The sequence below is a fragment of the Crinia signifera genome, chromosome 5, assembly GCF_055691185.1.
Source record: "Crinia signifera chromosome 5, ASM5569118v1, whole genome shotgun sequence".
Lineage (NCBI taxonomy): Eukaryota > Metazoa > Chordata > Amphibia > Anura > Myobatrachidae > Crinia > Crinia signifera.
In genome coordinates this window covers 186967268-186989924 of record NC_139221.1, presented here as the reverse complement: position 1 = coordinate 186989924, position 22657 = coordinate 186967268, and the positions used below count along the sequence as shown (strand labels likewise).

Sequence of the window (22657 nt, the reverse complement as noted above, 5' to 3'; positions counted from 1 at the left end):
CTTAGATAGAATGGCAGAGGAGTTGCAGATGGGGTCACTGGTAGGTGAGGACGAACAGGTAGCCAGCTGGGTCATGGCCAGAAAGAGGAAAAAGAGGGTCAGGGGGGACAGGCACGATATCTCGAATCTATCACACCCGAATAAATTTGCCCGGTTGGATGAAGTTTCGGTGGAGGATAGTGAAAAAATGACGGAGCTGGAGGAGACTGTTCCTTCTAGCTCAAAGGGGATGACAGATAGTGAGGTACAAAGTCAGATAGTGGTGGTAGGGGATTCTATCATCAGTAGAACTGACAGGGCAATCTGCTATCGGGACCGTGATCACCGTACAGTCTGTTGTCTCTCGGGTGCGGCATATCGCGGATCGAGTAGACAGATTTTTGGGAGGGGCTGGGAGCAACCCAGCGGTCTTGGTACACATCGGTATTAACGACAAAGTTAATGGTAGGTAGGATGCCCTCAAGAAAGAGTATCGGGCAGTGGTTCCCAACCCTGGTCCTCAAGTACCCCCAACAGTGCACATTTCCAGGTCTCCACACCGACTCACAGGCAAAATAATTTCTGTCTGAATAATGAGTGACCTAAAAACGGTGCACTGTTGGGGGTACTTGAGGACCAGGGTTGGAAACCACTGGTATAGGGAATTAGGTATGAAATTAAAGGACGAGCACATCTAGGGTAATATTCTCAGAATTATTACCAGTGCCATGCGATAGCCCAGAAAGGCAGAGGGAGATCAGGGAGGTAAATGTGTGGCTAAAGGACTGGTGTAGGAAGGAGGGAGACATCCTTTTTGCTGTGATGGATTGCACCTGAACGAGGAGGGGGCTGCAGTGAAGGATGGTTAGAGGGTTGGAGATTTTAAACAAGGAGATGGGGGGGGGGGGGGGGGGTAACTAGATACTATTGGACCCATGGTGAGAAGGTAGTAGGATTGGGGTCAAGAATCAGTTTGGGGGAGGAGGAGGACATAGTTACAGGAAATGTCCGGGGTACTCATAAGGGTAATATCGTGGGTAATTCCCAGGGTGCTCCAGGAATATTAGGTAATAACAGTAATATTACCTCATTACAGCTCTTAGGTACAGATGACCTTAGAGTATGGAAAGGAGTAAACGACATACGAAGAAACTATAATAGGTCGGGCAGTGGGCATGGTGGGGAGGGCTGTAGAGAGTCTACTGATGGGGAGGTGGGTACGAGGAAGTAAGCAAGGAATACAAATAAGTCCAGAGGAGAAATTAAACACAATGTTAGAGACGCAAATAAAAATAAATTAAAATGCCTACTGGCTAATGCAAGAAGCTTAGCAGGTAACTGTGGAACTAGAAACTCCTTGTGTTAAGAGACAGCAGATCGTGCCCTAATTTCACTGCTTATCCTTCAGAAGGTATAGTAGTGATTAAATTGTATCTATCTCTACAGCAGTAACCCGCTGTAATAATTTCAAATTGCAACATTCATTCAAGAAATAACAGTGTAGAAATTATCTTTCTTAGTTAGCAAACAGCCTATTAACCTCTGCCTCCTATATTGAGCCAATATATATATATATATATACACTTTGTCAGGTGGCGATTCATCACATACCTGATTAAACTGACAATTGCCAGTGATATTCACAGATATATGACCACTTGTGCGGCAAAACAGCGAAGAAAAGGAAGGCAGAAAAATAAATGAAGGCAGAGAAACAAGAGGAGGACCGCTTCCCTGCTAAGAGCCTAAACTCGGGCTGACCGCGGACTCATGAGGGGGGTCCGGTTACCAGTTAAGGGGCTGAATAGCGCGTGTGTCCATATGTATGTCAATAGCCAATCCTAGTGCTGCTTTGTTTGATTAGCATTTGCTTAGCCAATCAGTTTTACATAGGTATGTGCTTGGGGTTACGGACATGGCTTGTAAGTGGCTATCTATGTATTTGTACTATGATTTGTTTCAGTTGTAATTAGTCCCTTACATCTTGCGCTCCGTTATATCAGCATATCAAGATATATTTTAAGTGCCACACAGGCTGATCGGGAATTGCTTATACACGTCCATAAGGATTTTATAACCTATTAACCCCTTATAAATAATTGTCGGCTATTATTAACTCCCCTGTTATGTTATCTTTATTCGGGTCCTTAAAGGGGTAGCAACATATAGAGATTAGAGAAAATATTTTTAGAAAAAGCGGTGTATCAAATATCTTTTATTATTGTATTTATTTTATTTATTTTATTATTTTTCTGATTTTTAAAAAATATATTCTAAAAGGAAAATGATTCTCTTTTATGCAGAAATTACTTTGTATCAATACATATAGATTGAGGCTTTCGAACCACAGGAATTATGAACTAGTTCCTGTCACCGGTGTTATGTGTTTATAAAAGGTATTTTTGATAGCTGTATATACATAATTACCTTATTTTTATTTTTTAATTATTTTTGTTTTTTATAATTTTATTTTTTTACCTTTTTATGTACTTTTGTACTTATCTTTTAATACTGATATTGTTGTTATTATTAAACCTAGTATATCTGTCTGTTTTTATAGAACAAGGATATTATTTAATCACCACTACCTATGACCCTCATTAATAAGACCTCTACCCAGGAGGATCTATTTATGTGATGTATTGTGAACCAGCAGTCGATACATAGTCATCTGTGTGTGTGTGTGACAAAAAGAATTAGTGAATATATGTAATTTTGAACAATTCTATACTGTTCATATAGAAAACGAGTGTAAGCATGAAGGGCATGTTGACTTGCCTAATGTGGAGTGACCAAAATTAACTAAATAAGTGCAATTCTAAACAGCTTTTAAAGAACTAAAGGTGAAAGAGATTGTTGTAATGTGAAGAGGTTCTAGGTGGTATAATTCTTTTTAGTACTTGATTATAAATTTGATGTTCCTAATGGTATTCTGCATATATAGCTATCCCTAATGTCTTGTGTCTATTATGACTCTTATCTTGGTGACAGTCCATGATGTTGACATCTCTGTTTGGAAACAGAGGAGCTGAGCAAATGGAGATTATATTTCTAATGGAATAATGGATATTGCCTGTATTTCCAATGTTGAGGGAGCATGGTGGGATATTGATGTAGATCAACCAGTCAAAAAGATGCCATAATTGATATATTCATTCATACTCTGTGGGTTTAATGCTCCCAATATAAATGTCCACTGGCTTTCTTTTTTCAGTAAGGCTTCCGTGAGGTCACCTCCCCTGTTTCCCAGACTGATTTTCTCCAACCCACAGACTTTAAAACCTTTAAGGGAACTGTTGTGCTTTGTCACAAAATGTCTTGCGACTGATGTTAACTTCTTACAGTTCTTCAACTCTGTTAGTCCATTAGGGTAGTTCCCACATGTTCCAATATACGCTGTTTCAGAGGGCGTGTTGTCATCCCGACATATTGTAGCTCACATTCACATGTAATGCAGTAGACAACGCCTTCTGTTTTGCAGTTGATATAATCCCGGAGTTGGATGGATTTGCCATACTTGTCCACTATGTTATCACCTGTATACAGGTGATAACATTCAAAACATAACATTCAAAAATTCAAAGCCAAGAACTGACCTGATGTCTTCGAGAAAGAGGATACAGCCACACATCCACAAAGAAAGCGATGAGAAACGCCATGAAATTAGATCACGAAAGGATGGTCTTCAAACAAAAAGAAAGTAAAAAATCTGATAACACAATACGATTTGTAGGATATTTTTGCCAGGAGTGGAAAACTGTTAAAGAGATCATACAGAGACATTGGGCCGTACTTCTCCTAGACCCAACCCTGGCGAGGAAATTAGGTCCAAAAGTATCAATGAGCTGGCGGAGGGCAAAAAATCTTAAAGATCAATTGGTCAAAAGCCGTTTCTTAAGATCTACAGTATCAGCAAAAAAGCAGATTAAGGGCACTTATCCATGTGGTCAATGTAATGCCTGCCAATTCATGTATACAGTTGATAACATAGTGGAAAAGTATGGCAAATCCATCCAACTCCGGGATTATATCAACTGCAAAATAGAAGGCGTTGTCTACTGCATTACATGTGAATGTGAGCTACGATAAAAGGATTTTTGTAAGAACTTACCATTCGAATCCCTTTCTCTTATATGGTCCTGGTGACAGAGCTCAACATTGGGATGTAGGAGGGTCTGTAGGAGCCGGGCACCTATCCTAAAGCTTTTGGAGGGTAGGCTCCTCCCTCTGCATCCCAGACTCTTCAGTTCAATCTTGCAAAGCCACTGGAATACATTAACTCAGTACAAATGCCTGCACATATTATATGCACAATTTCAAAAATAACTTCAAACCATATATAACATGAAACATCATGAACACTGGCATACTTACTGAGTGTAAGGGAGGGATCGCTGTGTCACCAGAACCATATCAGAGAAAGGGATTTGAACGGTAAGTTCTTACAAAAATCCCTTTTTCTCTTTCAAAGGTCCTGACACAGCTCAACATTGGGACGGTCAAGAGCCTGTCCTTTGGGAATGTACGCTCAGGTCTGCAGCTCACACCACTGCTCGCCCGAATGATGCGTCCCCCGACGCGAACTCATGGAACCTATAGATTTTGGCAAAAGTGTGAACAGATGACCAAGTGGCGGCCCTGCAAACCTGCTCAGCTGTGGCCCCAAGGCGAACCGCCCAAGAAGTGGTGACCGACCTGGTGGTATGCGCGTTGATCCTGGCCGGAACAGGCCTACCAACCTTAGTATATGAAAAGGCAATGACAAAACGCAACCACCTAGCAATGGTCTGCTTAGAGGCAGGCCAACCAATCTTGTGCACATCATACAAGACTAGCAAAGTATCAGTCTTCCTGACACCTTTTACCTGTCCACATAAATGCGCAAGGCGCGCACAACGTCCAAATTCCCCAATTTGTCCCTTTTCCTTGAACCCTCTGGGGGTTTAAACACAGGCAGAACTATCTCCTGATTCAAATGAAAAGCAGAAACTACTTTTGGCAAAAATTGGGGTACTGTTCGATGAACAGCCCTGTCATCATGAAAGATAAGAAAGGGAGACTTGCAGGACAATGCTCCCAACTCCGATACTCTCTTTGCAGAGGCAACAGCCAATAAAAAGACAAGTTTCCATGTAAGGAACTTAAGGTCAGCCGACCTTAACGGCTCAAAGGGAGCCCTTTGGAGACACTCCAGTACCAGTGATAAGTCCCAGGGAGAGAGTGCTTGCTTGTAGGGAGGTTTCAATCTGGAAACCCCTTGCAGGAATGTCTGCACCTCTGGTAGAATCGCTATCCTCTTCTGGAAATAGATAGACAGAGCCGAGATTTGTACCTTGAGTGACTGAAGGCTTAGACCAGACGAGAAACCATCCTGCAAAAACTCAAGTAACTTTGAAAGTCGAAATCGAGATGTATGCGATTTCTGCCTCTCACACCATCTAATATAGGTCTTCCAAACCCTATAATAGTTAGCCCAAGACACCGACTTCCTAGCCTTTACCATGGTATTCACCACAGCCTCTGAGAAACCCTTGTTTTTTAAGATCGCGGTCTCAATAGCCAAGCCGTCAAATTTAGCCGAGCTAAATCCAGGTGGAAGAACGGCCCTTGGCTTAACAGATCTGACCTCTGAGGTAGACGCCACGAGTCCACAGACAGTCTCTGAACACTTGAGTACCAGGACCTCCTTGGCCAATCTGGAGCTATTAGAATCACCGGGATTCCTTGGGATTGGATTATTTTCAGAACTCTCGCCAGCATTGGAAACGGCGGGAAAACAGAGTAGATTCCCCTCCCAGGGGATAGTCATTGCATCCACCGCTTTGGCCAAGGGATCTCTTGTCATGGCATAAAACCTGGGTACTTGATGATTGAACCTGGATGCCATAAGGTCCACATCCGGAGTTACCCACTTTACTGTAATCTGGTGGAATATCTGTGAGTTCAGACTCCATTCCCCTTCAAACAGCTCCTCCCTGCTCAGGAAATCGGCCTCGACATTTTTCACCCCGGGGATTAATATCGCTGATAATGCTGGAACCTTCTGCTCTGCCCACAAAAAGATCCGAGAAACTTCCCACATGGTCAGTCTGCTGCGTGTGCCCCCCTGATGACTCAGGTACGCCACAGCCGTGGCATTGTCCGACTGAATCTGCAAGGGGAGACCCTGCAATCTTTCTCCTGCCAGGGATATCACCATCCACACAGCCCGCAGTTCCAGGATGTTGATCGGCAGGGCTGACTCCTCCATGGTCCACAAGCCCTGAAGCCGTAGGTCCAGAACAACTGCCCCCCAGCCCCTGAGACTGGTGTCAGTAGTGACTACAAGCCAGTCCCAGGACTGTAGAGACCGACCCCACTGAAGGGAATCCACCTCCATCCACCATTCCAGGGAAGACCGGGTTTTTGGAGACAGTACTATGCGCTCTGATTTTATGGTCTAAGTGTTCCCCAACCAGGATGTCAGAATGTTCCACTGGAATACCCGAGAGTGGAACCTGGCAAACTGTAGCGTCTCGAAAGTCGCCACCATTTTCCCCAGCAACTTGAGACACCTCCATACTGATGGACTCTGAGACCCTAGGATCTCCTTAACCAAGAGAGATATGTCCTTGGCCTTTGTCTCTGGTAGAAATACCCGATGTAGATGGGTATCCAGGACCACCCTCAGGAACTGGATTCTCTGTGACGGCACAAGCTGAGACACTTGTAAATTTAAAAGCCAACCGTGAACCTGCAAAAACCTGATGGCTTCTTCCAAGTGTTTCTGCAAAGTCTCCGCCGACTCTGCTTTGAACCGCAGGACGCCCAGATAAGGAATCACAGTGATACCCCTTAGTCGGAGGGCAGCGGCCATCACCGACATAATTTTTGTGAATACCCTTGGGGCCGTGGCCAGTCCAAAGGGCAACGCCTGGAATTGAAAATGCTGGTCTCCTATAGCAAACCTCAGGAGAACCTGATGTCCCGGGTGGATAGGAACATGAAGATATGCGTCCTGGACATCCATGGACGCCAAAAATTCTCCCTGGTCCAGGCTTAGCAGCACAGACCGCAGAGATTCCATCTTGAAATGGTCTACCCCCAGATGGCGATTCAAAGACTTTAAATTTAAGATCGGTCTGAAGGAACCATCTGGCTTGGGCACCAAAAACAGAGTGGAATAGAAGCCTTTCTTCCACTCCGCTCCGCTCGAGGGACCGGGATCACGACTCCTTTTTCTAACAGGGATTGAGCCGCCCCCCAAGAGAGCAGAACGGAGCTGAGACTCCTTTGGCAGTGGTGTGGCAGAAATCTTCTCAGAGGAAGACCTTTGAAAGGAATCCTGTATCCCTGGGATACAATGTCCAACACCCAAGGATTCCGGTCCAATAAAGCCCAAGTGTCCCTGAACCATCGCAGACATCCTCCCACCTTGACCACAGCTGGGAGACTCCCCAGGTAGTCATGCCGAGGGCTTTTCCTCGCCCTTGGTGCTCGGTTTCTTGTGGTAAGAACCGAATTTTGACTTAGGGGCCTTACCCCTAGAGGACTGGAACTTTCCCCTGAATGATTGTCCTCGAAAGGACGCACCCCCTCTGGGGGAGGGCCGAAAGGAAGGCCTAAAAGCTGAAAACCTTGAGGCCTGTTTAGCTGCAGGAGCCGGCAGGAAAGTACTTTTGCCTCCTGTGGCCTGCTTAATGATCTCTTCAAGCTCAGAACCAAATAACAGCTTCCCTTTAAAAGCCAACGCCTCTAAGGACTTTTAGATTCATTATCCGCCTCCAAGGCTTTAAGCCAAAGAACTCTCCTGGCATTGACGGACACCGTGGATACTCTGGAAGCCATCTTAAGTGCTTCCTCCTCAGCCTCAAGCACATACTCCGCAGCTGCTTTCAACTTCACAGCTAGCAGTAACATACCTGGGTCAGCATGCAAAATAGTACACAAGTCGCTGGCCCAAACAATCATGGCCTAAGAGACCCAGGCTGATGCTATAAGGGGGCGTAAAGTGAAACCCACCCCTTTAAAAATTACCTTGAGGTTATCTTCAAGCTTCTTGTCTATGGTGTCCTTAAAGGCTGCACCCTCTTGGACAGGTAGCAAAGTGGCTTTAGAAAGCCGTGCCACAGAAGCATCCACCACCGGTACTTTTTCCCAGAGGTCCGCATGAGCCTCAGGCATGGGATATAGGCTTAAATACCTCTTAGGCATCTGAAGCCTTTTATCCGGCGTTTTCCAAGCCTCTTCTAACAGATCCTGTAAACCTTCGTCAGCAGGGTAGGTAACAGTTTCCTTACGCTGCCGTTTAAACACCCCTTTTGCAGGAGTCTTATCCTCAACAGACAAATTCAAAGCCTGTTTCACTGCAGCAATCAAATCCTCCACCCCTGGGGCCAAGGTATGCTCAGAGTCATCACCCTGATCCCAGGGGATGTCTGTACAATCTCCCTCCTCTCCAGATTCAACAGCAAGCAAAGGCACCGAATAAGACCTTTTAGGGGTCCCCACAGTATCACTATTAAATCTGTCTAGCAAATCATTAAATCTGCTGATCCCTTTTGTAGTATCCTACATGACCTGTAAGACTCCAGGATCTGCTTGGGTCAGAGGCAAGGAGCCTGAGGACTGCTGATATGATGACATAGGTCTAGGGGAAGATACCAACACATCACTCTGCCTGTCCAACAATTGCACTAAGGCATTAATAGACCTGCCCAGGGCACTGGCCCACGCAGGCTCCGATTGCTCTACCCTCTGGGGTTCACTGCTCATAGGTCTCACACCAGCGCAAGTAATACACAAAACCCCCTTGGCCATCTGTTCAGGGGCAAATTTTAGTGTACAAACACTTCATGCACACAATGCATAAAGGGCTCCCTCCCCCAAAGCCACAGACTGCTGCTCAGACATGATGTAAAAAACACAGTCACAGTGCACAATGTACAGGTGTTATATACAGAGCCAATGCACAACAGTCACTTATCTGTCTGAAGCTTTCAGACGTGGGGAGAACGATGCCCAGGAAATCCAAATCACTCTGCCAGGATCTGTAAGCCAGTTCAGCTCCGCTGCAAGTGTCTTACGAATGGCGCCAAACAGAGTGAGGGAAGAGACCAAGTCCCTGCTGCTGCAGGGTCCATGACTTCTGGCGCCAACCACCCTCAGACAGCCGCTCCCATTGCTGGATTTCCAAGTTCCAGTGTCTCCCCCTCTGCTGGGGACCACTTGGAACGCGCCTGTTACACGGTGCTGTCCTCTCACACAGGAGCTCAGCGTGTAAGCTCCGCATAAAATGGCTGCCGCCATCACAGAGCGCCTGTCCCCCATTACCCCCACCTAGCGTGAAGCCGGTTTCAGAGCGCTCCGGAGCCCAGGCAACTTCTTAAAAGAAGCTGTAAGCGCCGCACAGGGAGGCCAGACAGTGTCTCCCCTGTGCACAGTGAGCTGACAGGACGCGCTTCTGTCAGCTCCTGCTGCGCTGTCAGTGTGAGAATGAAAATCCTCACACTGTGCCTACCTAGCTAAGTGTAAAAGTTAATAAAAAAAAAACACCTAACTAACTCTAATCCTTTGGCTGCTCCTGCAGCCCTTTAGCATAGCACCCACTCCAGTGGGCACCTAACACAAACTGAAGAGTCTGGGATGCAGAGGGAGGAGCCTACCCTCCAAAAGCTTTAGGATAGGTGCCTGGCTCCTACGGACCCTCCTACATCCCAATGTTGAGCTGTGTCACCAGGACCATTGAAAGAGAAATGTCGGGATGACAACACGCCCTCTGAAACCGCGTATATTGGAACACGTGGGAACTATCCATAATGGACTAACAGATTTGAAGAACTGTAAGAAGTTAACATCAGTCGCAAGACATTTTGTGACAAAGAACAAGAGTTCCCTTAAAGGTTTTAAAGTCTGTGGGTTGGAGAAAATCAGTCTGGGAAACAGGGGAGGTGACCTTACGGAAGCCTTACTGAAAAAAGAAAGCCAGTGGACATTTATATTGGGAGCATTGAACCCACAGGATATGAACGAATTTATCAATTATGGCGTCTTTCAACATTGGAAATACAGGAAATATCCATTATTCCATAAGAAATATAATCTCCATTTGCTCAGCTCCTCTGTTTCCAAACAGAGATGTCAACATCAGGGACTGTCACCAAGATAAGAGTCATAATAGACACAAGACATTAGGGATAGCTATAAATGCAGAATACCATTAGGAACATCAAATTTATAATCAAGTACTAAAAATAATTATACCACCTAGAACCTCTGAATTCACATTACAACAATCTCTTTCACCTTTAGTTCTTTAAAAGCTGTTTAGAATAGCACTTATTTAGTTAATTTTGGTAACTCCACATTAGGCAAGTCAAAATGCCCTACATGCTTACACTCGTTTTCTATATGAACAGTATAGAATTGTTCAAAATTACATATATTCACTAATTCTTTTTGTCACACACACACAGATGACTATATGTATCGCCTGGTGGTTCACAATACATCACATAAATAGATCCTCCTGGGTAGAGGTCTTATAAGTGAGGGTCATAGGTAGTGGTGATTAAATAATATCGTTGTTCTATACAAACAGACAGATATACTAGGTTTTATAATAACAATATCAGTATTAAAAGATAAGTACAAAAGTACATAAAAAGGTAAAAAAATAATAAAAAAATAAAAATAAGGTAATTATGTATATACAGCTATCAAAAATACCTTTTATAAACACATAACACCGGTGACAAAAACTAGTTCATAATTCCAGGGGTTCAAAAGCCTCAATCTATATGTATTGATACAAAGTAATTTCTGCATAAAAGAGAATAATTTTCCTTTTAGAATATATTTTTAAAAAAATTAGAAAAATAATAAAATACAATAATAAAAAATATTTGATACACTGCTTTTTCTAAAAATCTTTTCTCTAATCTCTATATGTTGCTACTATGTTGTGATGCGATAGGATTTTTAATTGTACAACCCTGATGGGTGCTTACAATGGTAAATGCACCCACATTGTCCACGCCACCTCCACTATCAACGCCAACCCGAAGTGTGGCGAGCGCAGCGAGCCAGCGGTACGCGTCCTCCGACCTTTTCATACCCCCACTATGCACGTAGTCGTGGAGTTGACTTTAGATAGTGTGGCGAGAGCTGCAAGCCACCGAGGCCGAAGCGTGGCAATCGCAGCGAGCCCCGCGAGGGGACGAAGAATACATGTTAAGTAATTTGCGTCCCCTCGCCATGCTTCGGGCTCGGTGGCTCGCTGCTCTAGCCACACTATCTAAAGTCAACTCCACGCCGACGTGGATAGTGGGGGTATGAAAAGGTTGGAGGACGCGTACCGCTGCACTCGCCACGCTTCGGGTTGGAGTTGATAGTCGGGGTGGCGTTGACAATGGGGGTGCATTTCACATTGTAAGCACCCATCAGGGTGCTTGTATAATTAAAAATCGCATTGCATGCCACTATATTGCATGCGATGCAATGCGCTGCTGTACGATGGAAATCGGGGGCGCCGTGCTAGGAAAAAAGTACCTACAGAACAAAGAGTGGTCGTGAACAGTGCTGTTTCAAATATGATACCAGTACTAAGTGGAGTGCCACAGGGTTTGGTTCTAGAGCCCATTTTATTTAACATTTTTATTAACGATCTTGGGATGGAGTTACTCAGCAATGTATCCTTATTTGCGGACGATACAAAACTGAGCAGAGTTATTAAATAATCAGAAGATGTCACCACGCTTCAAAATTATCTTGACAATCTAGATGAGTGGGCAAAAAAATGAAAGATGAGGTTCAATGTGGACAAATGCAAGGTCATGCAACTTGGGAGACATAACCAGTGTGCTAGTTATAACCTAAGCGGGGGATGAATTGGGTAATTCAGTACTCAAAAAGGATCTAGGAGTCCAATTGTAGTGCTCAATGTAATATAGCAACAAAAAAGGGCAATAAAACTCTAGCATGTATTAAAAGGGGCATGGAAACTAGGGACACAAAAGTAATCATGCCTCTGTACAAATCATTGGTTAGACCGCACCTCGAATACAGAGTACAATTCTGGGCCTCACACTATAAAAAGGACATCATAGAATTAGAAAAAAATCCAAAGAAGAGCAACAAAGCGTATTAGGGGAATGGAGAATTTAAGCTACGAGGAAAGATTAGGCAATCTGAGACCATTTACACAAGAGAAGAGACGTTTAAGGGGGGACATGCTCAATATGTATAAATACATTAGGGGCCAATATAAGGAACTGTCAAACACCCTTTTTTCTGCTAGACAGGAATCTAGGACACAAGGGCACGCGTTTAGATTAGAAGAAAAAAAGATTTTGTTCATCTAAAATAAAAAAAATTGGTATTATCACGGCGCCCCGATATTAAGTCGCACGACTTTTAATCGCATCGCATGCCATACACCCGATGCACTGCGAAGCGATTTTAAATTGTTTAAGCACCCTACACGATTTTAAATTGTATAAGCACTCTAATGGGTGCTTGCAATGTTAAATGCACCCCCACGCCACCCCCAGTATGAACGCAGCGGTACGCGTCCTCCGACGTTTTCATACCCCCACTATCCACGTCGGCTATGAATTTATATAGTGTGGCGAGCGCAGCGAGCCACCAAGCCCGAAGCGTGGCGATCCCCGCGAGGGGACGCGTATTACTTTACATGTATTCCGCGTGCGCTCGCCACGCTTCGGGCTCGGTGGCTCACTGCGCTCGCCACACTTTATAGAGTCAACTCCACGCCGACGTGGATAGTGGGGGTATGAAAAGGTCTAAGGCGCGTGCTACGGGTTCATGTTCATAGTGGGGGTGGCGTGGGATGCATTTCACATTGTAAGCCCCCATTAGGGTGCTTATACAATTTAAAATCACATCGCATCGCATTGTATGCCATATACAATGCTATACAATTTTAACATTGTATGACATCGGGGGAAAACTTATCGCATCGCATGCCTTATGGTCTGCGATGCGATGGGCGACGTGATAATACACAAGTACAAAAAATTTCTTTACAGTCAGAACAGTCAAACTTTGGAACTCTCTTCCTGGAGAAGTGGTGCCGGCAGACACTATAAATACGTTTAAAATAGGGTTGGATAAACATTTATTGGTTAAAAACATCCACATGTACGAATAATTAACATAATCTGTCTTTAAAATATCGGAACATACTATACAACAAGGGATAAACTTGCGTCCATCTAGTTCAACCTATGTTAATAATAGTTTATCCGTTGTTGATGTGTTCCAGCTAGGCTTCTTTCACAGGGCACTGCGTCCTGCCCCTTTGAATGATGCTGAATTCCGCCCTGCCCGGCTTTTGCTGCCCTGCACAGTAAATATCTGCCACTGACAAAATAAGGTCTGTGGGTCCCTGGGAGGCAGGTGGTACCTGGGCAGCAGGGTCCGGGCATGGGGTGGCCTGCTTCCTATAGACAATCTCGGCGGGGGCCCTATGGCATATGGACAATCACAGGCGGGGTCCCTGCTGCGTATGGGAACTAGTTCAGTTCCAATCCACCGCAGGGACGCCGCCGCTGATTATCCATCCGCCGCAGGGACCTCAAGCCCGCATGCCTTTTTGAAGTCACAAAGTCAGCGTACCCTGGCACATGCCCCCTGATACCATTGGTGCTGCCGCCTGCAGAGCATAACTAGTGTGGGAAGGGACGCGGGTCAGGAGGTGGCCGCACAAACCAAAGGTGGGAGGCCGCATCCTCTCCTCCAGCTCTGTCAGGATCCGCCCCCCCTCCAAGTTCCAGTCGCCTCCCCTGCCCAGCTCTGGCCACGTTCCCCCTTCACCCCCTTTAGCAGCACTGGCGGATTGATTGCTGCCGGCATCAACTGCGTCGGCGGCACAGTGAAAGGCTATTACAGCTGCACAAGCCCTGCGTGTCTTCCCGTCCGCCGTATAAAGGGCTTTGTGTTGTTCAGCACTGCAGGTGCTGATATACCAGCTGCAGAAGGACCTGTTCAAAGTGTTCTAACGCTATAGCAGGCAAGAGAGCCCCGGTGATCCTGACCAAAGGTGCGGAGGAGATGATGCCCACTGATGTGATGAGAAGAGCAGTGAGTATATAAAGTTAGTTAGGTGATATTGCTGGCAGGCCATGCTCTGTAATGTGGGTGTAGGGAGCTCTACCATGCGGATTAGGCAGGGGCAGAACACCAAGTGATGTTACATGCATGTCTTGTATCTCTTTTGTTGCATTGCTTTTTAATGGGGGGCTACTTCTAATATGCAAATGAGTAAGATGTTATTGTGGTAATTTGTGGAGACAGGGAGAGCCTGCGCTGGGAAGAGGAACCCGGCAGAACAAGATACAATACACATTCAAAGTGTCACTATGCTTTCAAACACCCGCTCAAGCTTCTGCCCCCCTCCTCTCGCCATGTGTGCCCCTACCCACGTCTTTCCTCTGTCCCTGCCATGTGTGCCTCTGTCCCAGCCCATCTGAGTCCATATCCATGTGTGCCTCTGTCTCTCCCCATCTGTGCCCCTGTCCCTGTGTACCCATGCATTCCTCTCTACCTGTGTCCGCGAATTTTGGCTCAATCTGTGTGAGTGTATGTAAAGTTTTGCTCAACCATGTGGCAAGACGTGAATTCATTTCTTAATCTGGGTGGCATGACATGAATTTTGGCTCAAACCTGGTGGTTTGACGTGAATTTTGGTTCAATCCGGGTGGCATAATGTGAATGTTGACTCAATATGTTGCATAATGTGAATTTTTGCTCTTTCAGTGTGGCATGATGTGAATTCTGGCTCAGTCCGGGTAACGGGATGTGAATTTTACAAGAAAGAAAATCTCAATGTCACTGACAATGGCGCTTATCAATAAAACAATATAGGTTTACTCCCCTGTATGTGTCTTTATGGTATCCTTTTCTCCACTTTTGGGGTAATTCGGTCGAATATATGTAAAATATAAACACACAAATATCCTCGTGTAATATTGTTTGATAATTCTCATAAATATAGGAATTTTCTAGGGAATAAGAGGTGTATATTCCCTTTCTCTTAATATGATTTTGTTTCTGTAACTCACACAACATGTCACAGTGATGTCTCATTGGGATAAATCAGCTTCATTGAATCAGGTGTGTGGAGCTGGAGCAGTAACCAGCTGCTAGAAGGCTGATATATCAGCCTTCTTACTGTGTGTGATCACTGCCCAATGAGGTACAGGAGGCATATTTGGTGGCTTAATCCTTAAAACATCTTAAAGAAAACAGTGTACATCCAGAAGGTTAGCCAACCGGATTGAAAATGAACCAATACTGCAGAGACCTGTCCATTGAGAGGGGAAAGAATCTTGGAGAAAGGCTAAAAGGCATGGCAGATGAAATACCACAGTAGAAAGACTCTTGTGCTCTCGCAATGGCAATCACCCAATCAAGTAGTACATTTTGGAGGGATAGCACACACTAGATTGCGAAAAACTAAGCCGATTCACCCCCTTTAAGCAACCTGCTGTCTCTAAGCTCTCCTAGACCTATCATATTGATAATGATCTTAATGTGGATGGGTGTGGTACAGGGGTCCGACAGTCATTAGCCAGACGTCAGGATATCGACTGGCCAGACCCAGACAGCATGGTGAGTGCAACTAAGCCCCTTGCGGGCACGGTGGCTCGCTACACGAGCCACCTATTCTCCCTCTATGGGGTTGTGGACTCCCACAGGGGAAATAGCAGTTGGCCGTCGGGAACCCGGCTGTCGGTGTTTTGGACAGTCGGGATCCCGACGTCGGGTAAATGCCTGTCGGAAACCCAGTCCAGCACCCAATGTGGACACCCAATCAGCATAGGTCAATGGGAACCAGAACTTGTGGTCTTAAGCACTTTAACAGCCTCAGTCTCACAAGTAGCAGGGATTACAGGCATAGGCCACAGTTTCCAGCCCAGTACACAGGAAGGGACAAACTGTTGATCTGCACAGGCAAAAGCCTGCACACAAGTGACACAGAAAAACAATGGTCACAGCCCAGTGCTGCCTAAGCACGCTGTGGCTGCTCTTACCTGACCCAGCACCTCCTCAGATTTTGGTGATCCGGTGGGTGGAGACCCAGGGACCACAGTGGTTTAGTGAATACCCCAGTGACTGGACAGTGTGAGAGGAGAGCTCACAGAAGCTCCTAAAGAAATTAACCTTATTCTGGTTATACTTTTCACCTGTAATGCGCACTAAGAACCCATAAAAAAAAATAAAACAAACCAAACTTATATAAAAACGGAGGAAAAAAAAAAAAAAAAGTGTGCTTCACGGCACAAAAAGTAGATCTAAAGGGTAGATAAAAAGGCTCTAATGGAGGTGAAAGGGGTTGTTATTGTGCCTACGCACTGTAGCCCACACTCTAACCTAGAGGTAATGATGCAGCATCCCCCAGATGAATGGTATGATTGGTTAATCATACATCCGACTATAATTCAACAAATTCCCTGACTTTGTGCAAGTGTACCTAGAAGATTTGATTCTATTTTGAAGGCAAAGGCTAGTCAAATGAAATATTGGCTTTATTTCAGATTGTTTTTCTGTTAATTCACGGTGCATTCTGTTGCCAAAATTAAACCATGAACACTTCTTCCTTTGAAAGCATTCTGATTTTCCAAATTCAGTATCTATAACTACATTAGCAAACTTAAAAAGTTCCTACATTGACTCATTCAGTTACCACTTTAATACTATATACACCAAATCCTAAAAGTTCAACACACAAAATCTTTAAATCTCATTCTCCCATAGGATTTTCCAACCTAATAAGAGATGGCGCAGATCACAACAGGCAGAGTTTTTAAAATTTGGCACATAATATATCCTTACCTTCTTTAATTATACTGTAACAAAGAATTCGTGCTCTTTCGATGTCTCCGAGTTGGCGACACAATCCCACATAAACTCTGCAAAGTGCTTGGAGACAGTTACTATCCAATGTTTTTTTTCCAGTTTTCAATTTTTTTAAGATCACATGTAGGAAATGGTCAGCAATACCCTGAATGCACAAATACAGAAAACCAATGACATATTCAGGTCTTTCCACACATTTGGCAATAATAGAAACATTTATTTTGCATAAAGAAAAGTTACGATTCAGTCTTAAGCTATGTGATAAAAAAAAACCAAGCTTTGGGATCATTTATCCCAATAAAACAGGACTTTTCAATAACAGTGTTTTATTCTAAAAATAAATAAATAAATAAATAATGGTTCATGATCAATCATCCATAATGTACCACTGTGCATGATCACTAAGCCTCTGTTATAAAGCCACTATCCAGTCATCAACTCTTATCAGTATATCAAAAATGTATATATCAGTCCTGCCTAATTACTTCAGTGCCACTGTCGAGCTTAGGCATAATTGCCCAAAAAAATAAAAAATAAATAAACCATCTTTGGAAAATAGTCTGAAATTCCTTCGACCCAAACATTGCGTGATTGCCAGTGAAGATCAAGAAGAAAATGAAATATGGAACAATAACGGTTCTGTCCTTTATTAACATGCACCATGGCCGACTAAAAGATATTGCATGTGAAAGTGTGCATATCATAGGTACACTCTTTATGATAACATGTCATTCAGATTTGACATTCAAAATGTTCAGGTGTGTACCCACCCTTATCCTATACTTCAAAGTTGGAGTATCAATCATATGCTAGCATTTGCAATTAGAGCTGTGTACACTGTGCCTTCCCCTTACGAACATCAAACTCAATTTGCACGGATGAGGACAAATGGTCCAATTCATGCAAGTTACAATTATTGTATACAATATCGCATCTCATTGCATTCCGGGTTTGCGATGAGATCAGATGAAATGAGATCTAGTACAAAAAGTATGAGCAGCACATACTTTTTGTACTAGATCTGATCTCATCGCAAAACCGAGATGCGATGAGATGCAATATTGTATACAATAATTGTACCGTGTATGGGCCCCTTAAGATCAGCTCCATAGTAACCTGGATTTGGCTAGTGTGTCTTTATGTGCTGAAGTACATACATTGATTACTTGGCTAACAAGTGGTCAGTTAAATCAATGGACTTACATATTTTAAGTGAACCTCTCCCACTGTTATTTGCCCAACTCTCACTGCATTTAATCAAAATGTCCATATTTGAAAGAGCACATTCAACATTTCAGCCCCCCATTCATTTCCACCTTACAAACACACCTTTCCTAACTTTTGCTGAAAAGTGCTATCAAAAAGCACTGACCTGTATTTAACTAAGATTATGTATTTTGTGATGACTGCTAATGGAATTGGACAGATCTTATACCCCTTTTAAACTGGTGAATTAACCCAGGTAGCGGCTGCAAAAGTGTCCCAGAAAAACAACCCGCATCAAGTGACCTAGGAATCCAACCCTGCTGGCAAGATGTCAATTCTCTCGCTCTATATATATTAAAAAAAATAAAAATAAAAATCACTTAAGAAAAGGGCTGCTAAATGGAAACATTTGTTATACTGAAACAGACTTACCTTGTTGGAGCTGCTGAATTCATAAATTACTTCCTTTTCCTCATTTCTCATTACTGGAACTTCGGGAATGGTTCCTACATGAACATGACTGCGAATTACTGGCAGAAGATCAAAACACAAGTCCTCTACTTTTCTAAGAGCATTTGCTATAATATCTTCATCAACACTGCTGTCTTTTACAACATCTGGAAGCGCACAGTAACTACTGTTTTGACAAGACTCATCCAATTTCTGTGCTTCCAAGTTCTTGTTTGTAGTTTCTGTGAAACCGTCTTTGGACCTTTCTGGAAATGGAGAATCACTGTCCAGGCGAAGTCTTTTTGCGCTTTTTGGCATTGGCAAAGATTTGGATGACCTCTTATTTACTGAAGCACAGTTGCTAATTGTTTTTTGCCTTTCACAAGAGCTTTTTTCATCTTTACAGCCATTTGATTTTGTGTTGCTCCCTGTTTTCATAAATGCTGTTGAGGTCGATGTAATAGCTTTAAAACCAGTTATTTGGCTCACAGGTACTGTTTTGCACTCTCCAGGCAAACCTCGGTTTAACTGAACATTGCCCTTTAAGATGTTCAAAGTCCTGGCCCGTGCAGACAACTCGGGATACATGGTGTCTAAAATTTTTACAGAATTTTCCTGAACATTAGGTGTAGATGTTCCAGAAGCAGAAAGAGGTAATCTTCCAGGTACAGGAACGGCATGCTTTGGGGTTGCAGAACAGAACTGCAAAGGGGAAGACAAAACCCTCTGGTTTGATTTCTCAATTGGAGGTGGTGTAGTAAATACCGGTGATTTCCGCTTACGACCATCACATAATGGAGACATCACAGGTGGAAATGGAGTACCTGGCAAAGGAGAAATCAAGTCATCAAGAGGAGATGGTAATGAAGAACGACTAGAAGACGACATTTCAGGCGACAGAGGACGCAGACTTCTGGGAGGAGTTGCCAATAAAGGACCCAGTAGAGGTGGCAATGGTGGACCCATTTCTGACCTTACTGCATTAATATTTTCTGGTAAAATGTCTGCGTTAGTGGATGTGTCCGCATTAGCTACAACAGTTTGTCCCATCTGTGTATTTTGCAACGTTGTTCCTCTTCCAGAAAGCAAATGTGGATGATTTTCTTTTCGAACAGTTTGAAAATCAAACCTGCTACTATTGGAGTTTTTGGATAGATCAAGAATTTCTGTTTTCCTTTTATATGTATGGCCTGTACCACCCAAAACTTCTGAGACAGCACATACTCTCTCTGAACTTGCTTTATGTCCTTTGGTCATAGATACTGCTCTTTGGTCAAAGAAATCATCAGGCCTACTAAAATTCCATATTAGATTTTTACCAGGAGCTATTTTTGTGCTTTCTTTTTCAGCACTATTGCTAATATTTGTTTCTGTGTTATTAATGCCAGACTGAATGTACTCAGAGTCAAGTGCAGCAGACACTTCCAGTTTATTTTCACCTGTAGATGGACCATTATTTGATTCTAGTGTTCGGGTCTGTGGATTCTCTTTTAGGAGAACTACTGAGCTGTCCTCTTCCATTTTAACAGAATTATTTTGAGGAACAATCTTTGTAGGAACTTGTTCTTCACATTTGTCATGGACCACGTTTGTGACTTCAGATTTACTTTTTGTATCACCTATTCTAAAATGTCTATCATCATTTCGACACTTCTCACTCTCAATATAATTAATTTTGCAAGATTGAGTAATGCTGTCTGGTTTGTATAATGCTTTCCGTGAATAGCTGACTCTACGGATTAGACAATCATCTTCTGCTTCACTACTTGCTAATGAAGCATCGTGTAAGTCAGTATTTTCTTTAGTTATTTTTTTTAACCCACCGACTGATTCTGATTGTATATGGTCATGCTGAACATCTTCCAAAGGAAATACATTAGATTGCTTCTCTTTTATAGGAATAAGGTCTGTGTTTGAAAGTAAATAACTGTCAGCAGTTTTTTCATTTAAATCACCAGAATTCAACTGAAGGGAGGTCTCTGTATGTGGCGTTACTTTTTGACCATTCAAAACATTTCCAGTATCCATATCAGTTGTGCATGATTCAGAAATATTGTTTATTTCAAATCCACGCTCATTTATACTGCACAACTTTTCTGGAGAAAAATCTAGGTTTGACTGCACTAATAAAGGTTCCTCAGAGCTGGCTATTTTTTTAAGATGTGATCGGTCATCATTCTCCACATCGTTGCATTTTACTTTACTTAGGTATTCATCTTCTTTGTTCTTGTTCACTGTACATTTAAGGTTACTGACAACAACTGAAATATTTATGTCATGGCAAATGGGTTTCTCCAAACTGTCACATATACCTTCAGCTGTAGATGTAAGCATATCTGAGCTGTATTTGTCATTCATTGATAAACATAATAGTTTATCAGTACAACAATCTAACATCTGAGAGTCACCACTATCTACATCAGGACTATCTACAGAAATGCAGTGCACCTCTGTTTCAGCTTCTGCCAAGTCCACTAGTGAGGGGGATGACAGTTTATTGGAACTTGTAATCCCATAAGGCAGTTTGAATGTTTTTGGTGAAGTCCTTTCACACTGTTCGTTCCCAGAATGGGAATTGAATTCTTTGCCTTTTTCATGTAATTTAACATTAAGGCATACTTTTGTTTCACATTTGGTTACCAATGGTTTCTCATTGTGGGATAAGGGGTTTTCCACATGAACTATCTCTCGTACACACTCCATTTCTTCAGAGGAAAAGCAATCGCTATCTTTCTTGTTCAAAGGAGGAGACATGGTTTCTTTATCCACACTATTTTCATTTTCTTCATTTAAGTTTATATTTGGTTTTACTGAAAAGGTGTCAAATTTTTTAATAACTGAAGTAGATTTAAAGTCATTTACGTCTACAACCTTTCTATAATGTGCAGCAGAAATTGAAAAGGCTGGCACATTATTATCCGAAGTTGATACTGCATGAGTATTTTCTGTTTTGATCATATGCTTCTCAGTTTTTTTTGTGGAATATGAAACAGGCAGACTGCTTGACTCTAATTCTTCATCCATGTCCACAGATGAACCAACAGTAACAGCATTATTAACATTTTTCAAATTTTCTGACCGTTTGCAGTCTACACAAAGTTTATCATCAAAATGAGATGTACATTTGAAACCTAACATATTTTGCTCACCATTAACAGTACTTAGTAGACTAGAATTTTCACTTGTACATTTTTCAGAGTTTATGCATGATGAGCGTTCCTGTTCGTAGCATGGAACAATAACACTGGATCTCTCGAGGGAATTTAAGTTGTTATTCTTGGGTGTCAAATTATTATGAACAATCAGGTCTCCATTTCTGGAACTAGATTCAGAAAAACATCCAATAGATTCATGGTCACTAGATGCTAATGTATGGAAGTTGATACTACCAACAGTTAAGTCCATTGGGTCATCTGGGTTGATTGAATTAAATGGTGGATTGCAATTAAGTGTCAAATGAATTGTAGAACCGAAGCCATCTTTAGAAGACTGCATTTCGTGATTTTGTAAAAAAAATTCAAAATCCCCAGGTTTGAAGTTATCTATACTGTTTAATACAATTGTGGATCCTTCAGAAAGTTCAGTTTTTTCTAACTTTGACTCACTCAGGTCAGATAATGATTCTGGAGGTATATCAAAATTTGATTGCACTAATAAAAGTTCCTCAGAACAGTCTTCTCTGTTGACAGGATCAGTTGAAGAGCCATTGTGTGCCTCTTTAAGTGCAGGCAATGTTTTTGTGACAAGGCTAACACTTATTTCAGTCTGTAATGTACTTGGTTTTAGGTCTTGCTTGTTTGTTAGCAATGTGGCTATAGAGTGGTCATCATTAGAAAAACAACCTGTTTTGATTTTGCACTGTAAATTATTTGTAGCTACTGCATTGTCGTCACTTTCCTCATTTAGGTCAATGTTTTGTTTGGTTGCATTATCGAGAACATTTCCGGTTTGCATATGCGTCTGAGATTTTGCCTTATCTTGAACACACAGAAAGTTATTATCTAATGTTGCAGAGTCCATTGTACTGGTTGCCACAATGTCACATGTGCTATCACAGCTCTCAACATCACTAGAGTCCGTGAATTCTCTGAAGATGCGCTGTAACAGAAAAAAACAGCAAGGTCACATAAGATTTGTTTAAAATTTATAAGGATGTTACATT

At 42.8% G+C, this 22657-nt stretch overlaps 1 protein-coding gene across 4 annotated transcripts in view; it reads right to left on the bottom strand.

Annotated features, from left to right (window-relative positions):
- The window catches only part of ICE1 (interactor of little elongation complex ELL subunit 1), a 365848-nt gene that overhangs the window by 118180 nt on the left and 225011 nt on the right, over window positions 1–22657 (bottom strand). For all 4 annotated transcript variants that reach the window (XM_083188304.1, XM_083188305.1, XM_083188306.1 and 1 more), the window contains 2 exons: window positions 18478–22593; window positions 16816–16984 (listed from right to left, as the gene is read on the bottom strand). In XM_083188304.1, coding sequence (XP_083044430.1) covers window positions 16816–16984; window positions 18478–22593 — 4285 coding nt within the window. The remainder of the gene's footprint in view (window positions 1–16815; window positions 16985–18477; window positions 22594–22657) is intronic.